At 36.7% G+C, this 12560-nt stretch overlaps 1 protein-coding gene across 3 annotated transcripts in view; it reads left to right on the forward strand.

Moving 5' to 3' along the window:
* CMTM4 (CKLF like MARVEL transmembrane domain containing 4) overlaps positions 1-9590 on the forward strand; it is a 42679-nt gene extending 33089 nt beyond the window's left edge. Inside the window, exons 4-5 of one of the 3 annotated variants that reach the window (XR_007506797.1) lie at positions 277-1225; positions 1420-9590. Coding sequence is in view for 1 of the 3 variants with exons in the window: in XM_049806713.1 (XP_049662670.1) it covers positions 277-450 (174 nt within the window). In the remaining 2 variants the exon portion in view is untranslated. Of the gene's footprint in view, positions 1-276 lie in introns of all 3 variants that reach the window. The other 2 variants (XR_007506798.1, XM_049806713.1) reach the window with 2 other exon arrangements.
* Positions 9591-12560: the final 2970 nt, after the last annotated feature.

The following is a 12560-nucleotide window of genomic DNA, read 5'->3' on the forward strand; positions in this document are numbered from 1 at the left end:
TTTTTTTCTTTACAAGAGTTTCTTCCATTGAAGTTGCATTGCAGGATTTAATTGTCATGTTTGTAGACAGAGAACTTTGTTTTCTGGGATCATTAATCTTAGTCGCTTTTGCAGATTCTGTAGTTCATTGAAGAAGAAAAACATCAATTTTACAGGTCATGATGATTTGTCAGTGCAAATAAAGTAGAAAACTAAGCTTCTGAGGAATTTGTTGTGAAGCTACTATTGTTCTTGTTTTCAAAAATTGTCTTTGACAGTTCTTTCTACTTCTTGTAGATATTTGGTTTCTTGGCAATGGCAGTGTATGCTGTGAACACATATTTAGCTATTAAAAAATGGCGAATGAACAGCAGACAACAAAATAGTCGGCAGACCAGTGATTACATACGTGCCCGGACAGAATCCAGAGAAGTAGATCATCGCCCTGAGATTCAGCGTCTGGATGCATGAAAATGACATTCAAATGGGACTGCAAAGGGAAAAGAAGAAGTGCTTAACTCTCTCATGGAATAAAGGGTTTTTGTTTTATTTAAGGAAGAAAAGGAAGATCAGATGGTGGCAAAGAATGCCCAGCCCTGCATATGTGCAGAGATGCATTGAGTCAGCAGCCATTGTCATGAAGGCAGTAAATGTTGGCCATTCAAAAGGAAGATCGGTTTAAGATGTCCACATATATATACACATATATTATATAGCTTATATAATATATAATATATATATGTTTTGAAGTATCTTATTGTTTTGGATTAACTGCACAGTACTTTCCTTCCCTCTCCCAAGTGCAAGCTCTGAATATACATGTTCTGCCACTGTTTCTTTGTCTATTGTAAACACCAAGACTAGTGCTACATTGGTTGGTTAATATAGGAAAGAAATTCCTGAGTAAATTTAATAACATGAGAAAAGGGAGTGAGGGGCAAATAGCAATAACTTTAGCCATGTATTGTATCCGACAAACTCTTCTGTATCCATCCTTATGCAGCCTTGGCAGTGCAGCTCAATTCTCATCTGTAACATCTCCTGCATTTTCACTGTTGGTGCACTGACACAGCTGAAATGGACAAGCATTTCACTTTTTTTGTTTGATGGATATAGTGCTGAGGTAGTTACCTTATGGGTTACTTGTGAAATTGCCATATTCAGTTCGTGCAATGAACCTTGGCCAGATCTGAACTTGTGCAGTTAGCACGTTTACTGAATGGTCACCATAATGCATCAAGTGCAAGTATGTGGTTATCTGCTAATGTTGGGATACATTCTGTTTTTCACTCTGAAGTGGGAACATAGATATGCTTGGGAGGCAGGGTGGAGAAAAGGGGGTTGAGGGGCACAGTAGAGAAAGAAGGGGTTATCATCCAATAGACTTGCATTCCAGTCATGGCTGACTTGCTTCTTTTTGTTTTGTTTTTTGTTTTTAAGGTTCAACCTTTCTGAGAAGCCTAGGGTAAGCAAGAACTAGCAAAAAAATGATGTGCTTATAAAGTGTTTCTAAGGTTGCAATATTGTGATTCATGTAAGATGAATATTTCTGGTTTTGGAGGGTTGGTTGTTTCTTCTAAAATGAAAACTGTTGGTAGTAGGTAAAACTGATTTTTTAAAACTTTTTTTTAATTAGGTGTTTCTGCAAATATTTTTTCCTCATTTCTTTGGAAAATGAGTTTAGGCAATTGGAGAATAATATGGTTGTATTGATTTGTTCAGAAATAGTTTTACGTAACTGATATTTTCTTATTTTAATTGTACTTCCAGTGAAGAGAAGGATATTTTCTCTACTCAAAACTCAAATTCTGCAGTAATCGGTTAGACAATATGATAATATTATTAGGAAGATGTCCCTTGATATTTTTCTGTTTTTTTGTTGTTTTTTTTGATTGGTGTATTTATCTATGTAATTCATTATTTGTCATATGCATGCCTGCATGTCATATGAAGAAAGTGTGTGTAGGGGAAGCTCTCTCGAGCTGAATTCCTTTCTGATGTAAGTTGATGAAATCTTTGAATTTAGAGGAACTGTATGCCATGTATACCTGAATCTCTCTCACATTTTGACTTGAACACTTTTTACATTGTGTTCTTACGTAGCTGTACTCTTAAGTGGATGAATGCAGTTAACTGGAGTCTTAAACAGGAGTATATTGCAGATAGGTCACTTTTAAACATGATAAACAGGTTATACCAAGCAGAAGATCAATAGAAATGCCTGGGCTTTTTTAATACTGGAGGGAACTGGGATAGTGACAGGTGTGAACCTAACGCTGCAATATTCGAATCAAGCAAGAGAATTATTTTGATGTGTGAAAAACCAGTGACAAAACTAATGTCTTTTCATTTTCAATTTACTATGTCTACTGTGCATTTCACCTTAGTGGTTAAGATGGAGATTAAAATTCAGAAAGAGTTACTAATGAGGTTAAAGAAAACTTGCATTTTCCTAATGAGTAATGGTTTCCCAGTTACTGTAGTAACATTTTATTGTGCTTCATTGAAAGTTAATGGCAAAGGGAACACCGGTTTAAAAAAAGATTGAACCATATAAACCAACCTCTAGTGTTGGGTTTAAAACATTGACATTTTATTGAGGTGGTGTCTCACCAGGATAACTGTGTGTTTCTTGAAAAGTAAATGACAGTGCCATGTTCAGTATGGTATGAAATAATGAAGCTTATATTGCCAGTACAGTTGTTACAGCCCTGCTGTAAGAGTTTTTCAACACTCTGCCTAGTATTGGCAAAGTTTGCAAGGAGAATTTGTAGATACTGTCAATTATTAAAAGAACCTTTTTAAAAGTAGCACTAGCATACCTAGACTGGAATTGTAAACTGGCATTAAAGCAATTTGTATAAAGGTTGCAAAAAACCCCCAACAAAACAAACCAACAAAACCAAAACAAAAAAGTGCTGCCCCCCCCCCCCCCTAAAAAAACCAAACCCCCTTACTCAAATACAGAATATTTTCCTCCAGAAGATCCATGCTTTTAGAGTGGAACCCTCATCTGAAATCAAGGAACAGAAGTTAGTTGATGCATAGCAAAGGTTTTTCATTAGGAATGTATCAGGTTTGCTGGTTAATGACAAGGACTGAAATGGTTCATATGTAAGAGAACACCCTGTTCCTCTCCTGTACTCCCTGTGCCGATTATGTTTTTTTTCAGAGGTGTGGGAGGTCTTGTGCATCTATAAGTTTATGAATTTGTTATCTTTCAAATCCTTACATTTCCTTACCTAGAAAAAGTATAACATCGCCGAGCTTTTTCTGGAGTGAGATCATGAAAAGCTTTTGTTACCTTTTAGCTGGAATGACAAATGGAGAGTGATGCAGTTACAGTTCTAATACAGCGTAATACTTCATTGTGTAGTATAGTATACCTGAATGACCTTGAGTGCATTTACATGTGAAATAAGTTTTCTTGAGCTAAGAACAGTATGCCATTATTTATTACTTGCATCATGACTTGAGCTTAGCACAGCTTTCAGGGTAGAATTCAAAGAGAATATTAATTTAAAAAATACTATGTGATACGCTTTGTAAAACGAAAACAAATGTAAATTTGTAATTTCCTTATTTTGGGGACCAAAGATTATTTTAGTATTGTATAGTATATACTTTCTAAAAATTAAGTTAAGCATTTATTGCTCTACAGAGACATTATTTACTCTTTGGATTATATAGAAGGGAAATAAATTAGCTGTGAGACACAACTAAATTTGAAACACTAAGTTCATATGATATATACGTGGTCGATATCCTCCCCTCCCCCCAACTTAATTTTACACAATGTGTTGAAGAGGTGGTAATATTTTAAGATTGTTATCCAAACTGCAGTCATCATAAAAACAAAAAAAACCAAAAAAAAAAAACCAAACTCTGAAGGAAGAAAATAGGGTAGAAAGTTTAATTATTATTTTTTTTTCAAACTTGCTTAGGAAAGTGACATTAAACTGCTTCTTCCAGCCAGTTAGTCTTGCTTGTAATTGCTGAGCATATAGGCATGATTTCTTTTAGTCCTGAAGAGTGCTGTTTAGCTACATAAAGGGACTCAAAACCCACTGTAAATAAAACTAAATTAAAGCTAAACAGTTGAACCTTTTAGGAATGGGATGCTCAAAACTGTAGTGGTTCTGATTAGTCTTCTTTCGTCAAACTAAGCCCTCAGATGTGCAACCTCCATGTATTTCTGCATGTAGAAATGATGGTAAATTTTGCAACCTATGCACAGACATCAAAAGATTAAACAATAAGATATGTTTGGGGCAACAGCATAATAATTGTTGTATAGGGTTGTGAGAATATATGTTTTCCTCTTAGTGCTACCTATGCTCGGTTTTGTCAGCCTTAGTTCGAGTTCATCATACATTCCTGTAATGATACGCAAACTGCCTACAACAGGAGTTTCTAAAACCATAGTTAAGAACTGATTTGACAGTATCATCACTTCTTAGTAAAGTTGATTCCTTCTTACTCTCCACTTGTTCCTTTAATTTCGTATATTCATGCCTCATCTATTTTATGGTTTAATATTTAATTTTTGTTAAGCCTTCTTCATTGATCCTTATAGTGTCTGCTTCAGCATAGGGAGGATAAGAGTGCTGTGTCCATTGTCCTTTTGCTTAAATGTGGTACTCTTTCTCTTTATGGTAGCTTATCACGGTTGGGCTGGGTGTGCTGGGGGAAATGTTAGTCTTTTTGCTAGGGCTGTTGAAGCTAGCTGGTATGCTGCATGTGTTTCTGTGTAAGCTCTCTGGTAGGAGCCCCATGCTTAGAGGTTGAGAGGATTAGAGATTCATCTACCTCTGCTTTTTTTGAGAGACAAAGTACTGACTCTAGAGATTTGATGCCTGTATTTCAGTCTTTGCTATTCATCATGGGCTTTGTATTCAGAAGCATGGCATCAGCAATGAGCTGTGCCTTGGGAGCAGCCTCTTGTCTTTTTCTTATGTCTCTTACATGTGAATTCAAACAAAATCAGTAATGTGGGGTGCTTCCTCATAGGCTTTGTCATGTGTTTCAGTGTGCATCTCGTTACACAATCTGTAATTGTTTTATCTATTTGTATTTCATTGTTGATTCTAGAAAGAAGAGGGGAAAACTCTGGAAAGTTTCCCATCTTCCCTAAGATGATCTTATTTTACTTTTTCTTTTCCCCTGTGAATTATTTTGTATAATATGATGATTGCCCCTTCCTAACACAGCAGACTTACAGGTTCTTAAAATAGCGTGGAACACAGCAGGAGAATTGATCTGCTACAAGCTGCATGTGGACTGTTATGAGTGAATTAACCACTAGTTTTTCATGAACTTTAAGGTCCCTGAACAAATTTAATATTTGTTACCTTTGTGCTGTTTTGGGGATGTGCAGGCACAGCAAATGCTTATCTAATATGTGGTTTTATTAATACAACAATCCCCCCCCTCCTTAGTCCTTGTTCTATATCTGTTATTTTTTTGTCTCATGACAACTTTGTAAACATTCCTACTTATTTGGTTTTTTTTTGGGGGGGGGGAACCACCAAAATAAGTAAGAGTAATGTTTTTAGGGCATAATTTAAACAGACAATAGCAATTCAAATAGTGTAGAAAATAATACCCTGTCTCCTACTCAGATACTGAACAGCTTTGTACGTGAAAATTGGAGCATAAAGAACAGGTCTTAGGCTGAAAGCTCTGGAGCCAAACATCTTCAGCAGGTATTTAGGATAAATAAAAAGGCAGGCACAATCTGATCATGTATTTGAGATGTGGTAAAGGGTGAGAAGGAGAGCAAACTTGATGCTTAATAATCCAGTGCTTTCAAAATGATACGTGAACATGTATAATCCCCAATCGCAGAAGGGAAGAGTGCTTCTGCACTTTATAGAGAAGGAGAGAGACACCTTGAATCAGTAGTAAAAGTAGGTGTAGAAGTGTTTCTCTGTTCCTAACTCTGGGCTGTGCTGGCTGTGTAATACAGTTGGAGAGATTCTACGCTGACGTTAATGGTGCATCTTAAAAGATGCGGTATGTTGACAAATTGGTGTGATTATCAAATAACTTCTGCTCAGCTGAAGTGTGGTAGTTGGTTCAGAGACCTGCAAAATGTAGATGCTTACATCAGAAGGGCTCTATGTGTCTAGAAGAAAGGATAGTTTCAGACTAATTTCTGCTCAGTCCCACTGAAACGAGTAAAGCAGTCATATAGCATTTCTGAAAATTGGGTACTTAGTTCTTGTTGTCTATAGCATAAAATAATGGATTGTTTGGAGGGCCAGCAAAGCTCAAAAAGACTGTGCAGATAGAGAAGTTGTGTATATGAATTCTAATGACAACAAAAGTAAGAATTTAAAAATGAAACTGAAATAGGTACAAAACCCAGCAGAATGTTTGAAAATACTTTGTAGAAATTATGCCATATTCCTCTCCATTTTAACAGGGAGCTGGTTAAAAATTAATTTATACACATATTCAGGAAATCTCTGAATGCCACTTCGGAGTTTTTCCTGGTATGTTGTTTTCCCGGTTAGCCACTTGGCCACCCAGATAGATCTGTTTCACAGTGTCAGAGCAGTGCTGTCCAACTTGAAAGGGCTCCTTTGGTGTTTTGGTCTTATTTTAGAATTGTCTTTTTTAAACCTGTCTATAATTTAACCATTTGTATTCTAAAAATAATCTTGAAAAAATCTGCGTACACTGTGATTTATGATAACCTTTAATTTAGAGTATACAACACAATCTAATTTTCTTTTGGGATATGCAGCTTTCAAAAGTGTTCTTATATATGCCCAGAAATGAAAGTTGTCTATTTATCATGAGAATGTGATTAGATAAAGTTACCTATCCAGAATCCCAGTGCAACTCTTTCAGATGTGCTGGCTGGATGAGTTAGTGAAATTGCCTTTTAATCTCTATGGGTTAATAAATATTTTTTTTTTTTTTATAACTAGCCACAGATATTCCTTTTTAAATTATACTTGGCAAACAGAAGATATTTAATTTTATATACAATATACATAGTTACCTTGATTGACATATTTATAACATAGAGCTTTGTGTTTACTATGAAGGTTTTATCTGTATACCATGGACGTCATGGGTAAAATTTTAAAAAGCCAGTTAGCATATATGGAAGGGTATGGAAATTATCTTCATGAATTCAGAATGAGGACTTAGGAGCATTTGAAAAAGCAATAGCCAGATTGTATAAACAGAGTATCTGGGTCTTTTCTTATTTTTTTGATTGGGGCTGGTCCCTACAGCTATTTTAATAACATCTGGATGTGAGTAACAGAATGAAATATGACCATCTGCCTCTTCTGACTGTCACAGACTAATGTCTAGAATATGGGAAATTTCAGGGTATTGTATTTGTTTTGCTTTGGACAAATGTCTCAATAGACATATTTAATTAAAACCTTCATGTGTTTGAAAGAAAATACCCTCTCTTAACTAGGCTGATTTATCACTTTTGGTAACCTTTTAATCCCCAAAGTATTATTGTCTAAATATTTTTAGTAATGTTACATTTATCCTGATGTGTACAGGTTAAATTGGTTCTGGCTAGCACCCTTTTATTACAACAATTGCTACCTTCATTTTTCTACTGTTTATACTTTAACCTTGAATGTTTACCGGTTTCTACTTGTTAGATATGGTGGAGGGATATCGTGGAGGGGGAGTGTATCTTAGCACTACAGTTCATCCAGCTTTAAATCATACATCACAGTTCTGGATTAAAAAAAAATATTTTGATTTATATATTGTGGCCAATTTATTGCGTTTTAAAATGATTTCTATACTTAAGACACAACATTTATGACATAATATAATAAATGAATTAGCTAATCATTATATCTGTCTAGGCTTACTCTCTTCTACGTTAGTGTCATTTTGAAACTATTTGTATATGTTGAAGTTTGTAAGGGTTCAGGAACCCACAATAAAATAGTAAAGTATGTATTTATTTCTCATTATAATGCTCAGTTTTGGTTGAACAGTTGACACGTTGTATGTCTTTTCACAGAATTGTAAACAAATACTGAAAAACTGCTTCACCTAGGGTGCCTTCCATGTGTGGTATAAACACTTGTCATTCACAGAAATAGAGATGTAAATTTATTAAACCAGTAAACACTATTTTTGTAATGTGAGTCACTAATGCATCTCTGGCTTCATTGTGCTTTGTTTCCACTAATACCAGTTTTACGGCTACTGTAGTCATTGACTTCCCTTTGTGCACTAAATAGTAAATCTGATCTCATGGCGAATCAGAAGATTGTATCACTTTTGCTCTGCTCTGCCTTCAGCTGCTACCTGAAAGATAAGAGATAAAGCACATTGCTGATGAGAGCTAGAAGGTACTCCAAATTTCTTTCCTTGAGACTTCTGTAAAGAGATGCTTGGTGTGGGATATCTGTATCCTTGGTGCTGATTCTGCGTCCTCTAGAAAAACATAGCAGGTGTCATCTAAACATTCTGATTCTAGCTCATAATTTATGATTTATGGTGTCTGAGGAAGGAGCATCTAGGCCCGACTGAAAGACTTTATCCCTCGGGGATATAGGTCCTATACTGTGACAGATTTGTAATTGTGAACAGCTCAGAAGTATTAATTGAAACAGTGGGTTAGAATTCCGTTTGGGGCTGAGCAAAGGGGATGCAATTTTCCTTTTATCATATGAGCACAAGTCTGCTTGTGTTTTGCTTTTGAAGTAAGAAAAACTGTAACGTTTTGCCAAGGAAAATCTTACAAGCATACTCTATGTGCGGATGCATAACCTGACTGTTGTCCTTACTCAGGCAAAATTCCCCATTGACTTAGGGAACTGCAGATCAGGTACCCATCTATCACCAAGTCCTAATTAAGGATTTGAAGACTATCACAAGTTAGCAAATGTTCATATAGAGACAATTTACAGCCTTGAAGCGATTTCACGTTATTTTGGTAAGTGTTCTTGAAGTTCTCAAACTGCACATGAGGCCAGCTGATAAAATAGATGCTTTCCGTAGCGGTACCTACCAGCTGTGATCACTGTCTTCTCAGTATCGTCAGCTCTAACTTACATGTGTAAGTGTAGCATCTTCCAGCTCTGTATGTGAAAGTTGTGCTGTTAATGCTTGACCAATTTCAAAGGCAAGGTAACTCTACAAGAAAACGTAACCCCCAACTCCTTTTTTACACCAGTAATGATTTTTTCAATATGTTGTGTGCTTCTTTTCTGTTGGTGTTTATGCTAAACGAACACAAGCTGAAGAACTGTAATGTCTTGCAATACAGAAAACAGTCTTGTTTTTAAAATCCATACTGTTACAGCCTAATTTAAATTGTGTATTTATCAGTTTTAAATGTCATTTTGCTTTTCTAGTCTTTTGTATATGGGCACAATACTTTTTGTAAATTTTTTTTAATTTAGTTGTCTTTCTGTCTTTCTGATATTTGAAGATTTGAGCTCTATGGATTTTCATGGTACTCTTCTGATCATGTCTTCATAGTGGTAAAAGTCTGTATTTTTGTATGTAGGGAAAATGGTAGTTTTCTAACACTTATCTTGATCAATATAGTATGGAATCATTTGTGAAGGACTTCCTGTTTAATAAATGGACATATTAAAGTACTAAAACATTGTCTTCATCTGTAAAGGCAACGTATAAACTCGGTATACCAAGTGTTGTGGTTGATTAGTTGATAATCCAGTAAGTGCAGTGGCTTAAATATACTTCCTATGCAAGACAATAGCATAGGGGTTAAACATGAAACAAACCAACCCTGTCTGAGTGTTGGGGTTTTTTTTTTGTTTGGTTTTTTTTTGGTTTTTTGTGGCTATGTCTGTGACAAGACAAACTCCATAGCTGCAAGAGTTAGCAAAAAACCATGAATAAGCAGTCCTTGATGGGAGGTTATATGGAGCAGAAAGCACATGGAACTGCTTTATTGCTACAGTGGTTGTGGTGGCATTGTGGAGGTTTCTCCATCTGGTACACTGTAATGGGCCAAAATGCTATATCTTGTGTTTGCAGCAGCATGTTCTGGACTGAAAAGGAACTTTGAGGCTGAAATGCTGGAGGGAGTGGGTAATGCTCTGCCACCTCATGGGCTGTAGGTAGCAAGTCCTACCTTGATGCACTCAGGGTTTTTGGTATCCAGGCGCTTTAGGTGCGAGGTGAAAGCACTGAGTTCATAAGGGTAAGAACTGCAGAAATGCACGGATGGTTGAATGAGTCTTGTGGAAGGATTTGGGAATATGGATGATGCTCTTAAAACACTGCTTAGGGATAATGTGCGTGTGGGGAGGTGGACAGAGGTGGTGGTACAGTTGAGCTTTTACAGAAGGATTCACTAAGGAGAGTCATGTGCTTGTACAACTTTTCTGCTACAAGATGGGCCAGTTCATTTTGCCTGTGTGGGGCTGTCAGCAGCGGTAGATTCTCACCTGTTGTGGTGGTGTATCTACTGGACTTGCTTAGAGATCAGGCCTTAATGTAATTGATGCTGTTTAAGAAAACAAAAGAGTTAAAAGTGCTGGACTTACTGCCGTATTGCTGCTGATGTTGTTATCTGTGGTGTTGCTGGTCAAGAGAAGCTTTGTCAACTGTCAAATTAAAAAAAATAAAAAAAAAAATTATTCTAACTTTTAAATACTGATTCTTCCTTCGGTCTCCTGGGAAGACTATAACTGATTTTTGTATATAATGGATCAGGCTAACAAAATGTGATGGACAGCATCCAAAAATATATAAAAAAAAAGCACAAGTATTACCTGACCAAAATTAACATTGGAATCACTGTTTTCTTTTTCAAGGAAATAGATTGAAAAATTGACTACTTTTATTTTTTTCTCCTTTTAAAAATACACTTAAATTTTCTGGGTAGCATTGTTTTACCTTCTGACCTAGAAGTTTTACAAAACATTCCAAGTAACGTATATTCTTCCAGTAAAGGAGTAATCTGTGTTTCGGTGTGGATTTTTTGATGCAGTCCTGTTTATATAGAAGAAAAATAAGACATGGTGTCTCCATCCTGACTTTTAAACCAATACTCCATGCAAAAAGGTGTCTCAAGTATCTTGTAACAAGACTCACGTTCTCGGTGCTTATCTAAATTTCTTCTGCCTCTTCCTTGATGTATTCCCTCTTTCTCTCTCCATGCTCAAAAAAAGATTAAGGTATGGCCAGGTGGAGCTTCTTGTATTTTTGCATACGCATGTTGATACATATCTTGCATTTGCTTTTTGGGGGCGGTTTGTGTCCTGGTCTCTGGAATGAAGCCACTAAATTTTACTATTTCTAATCTCTAACTAGGTTGGTTACAATCTGCCTGCTATAAGGTTTAGCTCAGCCTAGTAGCATTATGTATGTTTTCTCATTTATTTATGCATTTTAGAAGTGCAGGTGTCAGAAACATGCACTGTTAGCGTTTGGTTACAAGTGCATGCTCACTTAATGGTACAGGCTGCTGGTCTCCTAGCAGGGAGGGATGCAGCTGTAAAGTTCAGGCTTGGAAATTTGCACAATGAGCACTTACCAGAAGCATAATGAATGAAAAACATCTGCTTGCTATGCAGAGCATTAAATTGTCTTCTGCTTTCCAACAAACTAGGCTGGTGGAAGCATTCTTCTCAAATACCACATAGGCTGAGTGAGACACACCACTTTCCACTTAGTATCTCGGATATTACTTTGTCAGTTGGAAATTTAAGACTTCCAGAGCTTTGAACAGTATCAGATGAAAACCAAAATTAAGTGGAGTAATGGACAGAATGTTAAAAGGACAGTTGAGCCTCTTAGAATCTAAAGAAGCTGCTTGGAAAAGTCCTTTGATTTCCTTAACATTATCTGTCCAAAATCACCACACAAGACTGAACAAATCTTCCACAAGTCAGTATAAAAGTTTTTTTGATAGAAGAAGGTGGGAGGAGGGTGAGAGACCTTCAAACAGTGTGACAGCTGTATGAAGTCATTCTTCTGTGATGCCAGCTGATCACTTTTCCTTCCTGTTACTGGCTTTGATTCACAGTGTTTAGATCATAAGACTTCTTGCATAGTTTCTACAAAGATTTGTTCCACACTTGGTATTGGAAACTCTCCTCACTCCCTAGGTTCGTCTACGGCTAAGTGCTGTTCAACAAGCACAGGAATTCAAAATGGGAATAGTTGTGCTGTGGTTGTAATGAAGGCATACATTAGCCTTTACGCGTTTTGGAAACGGCTCCTGTTTGGAACAAGAATGCATTGTGATTGAAGAGAGATGTTTGGTTATGACCCTGCTGGTACACTGAAATAAGAACTTCAGTAAGGCCTCTGTGCTGCAGGTGTAGCACGATGCTTGTGTCGTGAATCCTGAATTGCAGGGAAATCGGTGCTCCCACTGTTTTCATCTTGTCAGTTGAGGAAAACCAAGCAAGCAAACAAAAGCCAAAGAAACAAGCAGACTTTTTCTCGGCCCTACACCAGACTGAGCTTAGTGCAATATTGCTGGTGGGAGATGAACAAAAGACTCGAGTCAGCCTCCCACCCCCTGTCATGACCCAGAATGGACAGACCAGGGACTCGGGTTTAATTCGAAATTCCCCCGGGCTAAATTAAGGTGAAAC

Source organism: Accipiter gentilis, chromosome 7 (assembly GCF_929443795.1).
Source record: "Accipiter gentilis chromosome 7, bAccGen1.1, whole genome shotgun sequence".
NCBI lineage: Eukaryota > Metazoa > Chordata > Aves > Accipitriformes > Accipitridae > Astur > Astur gentilis.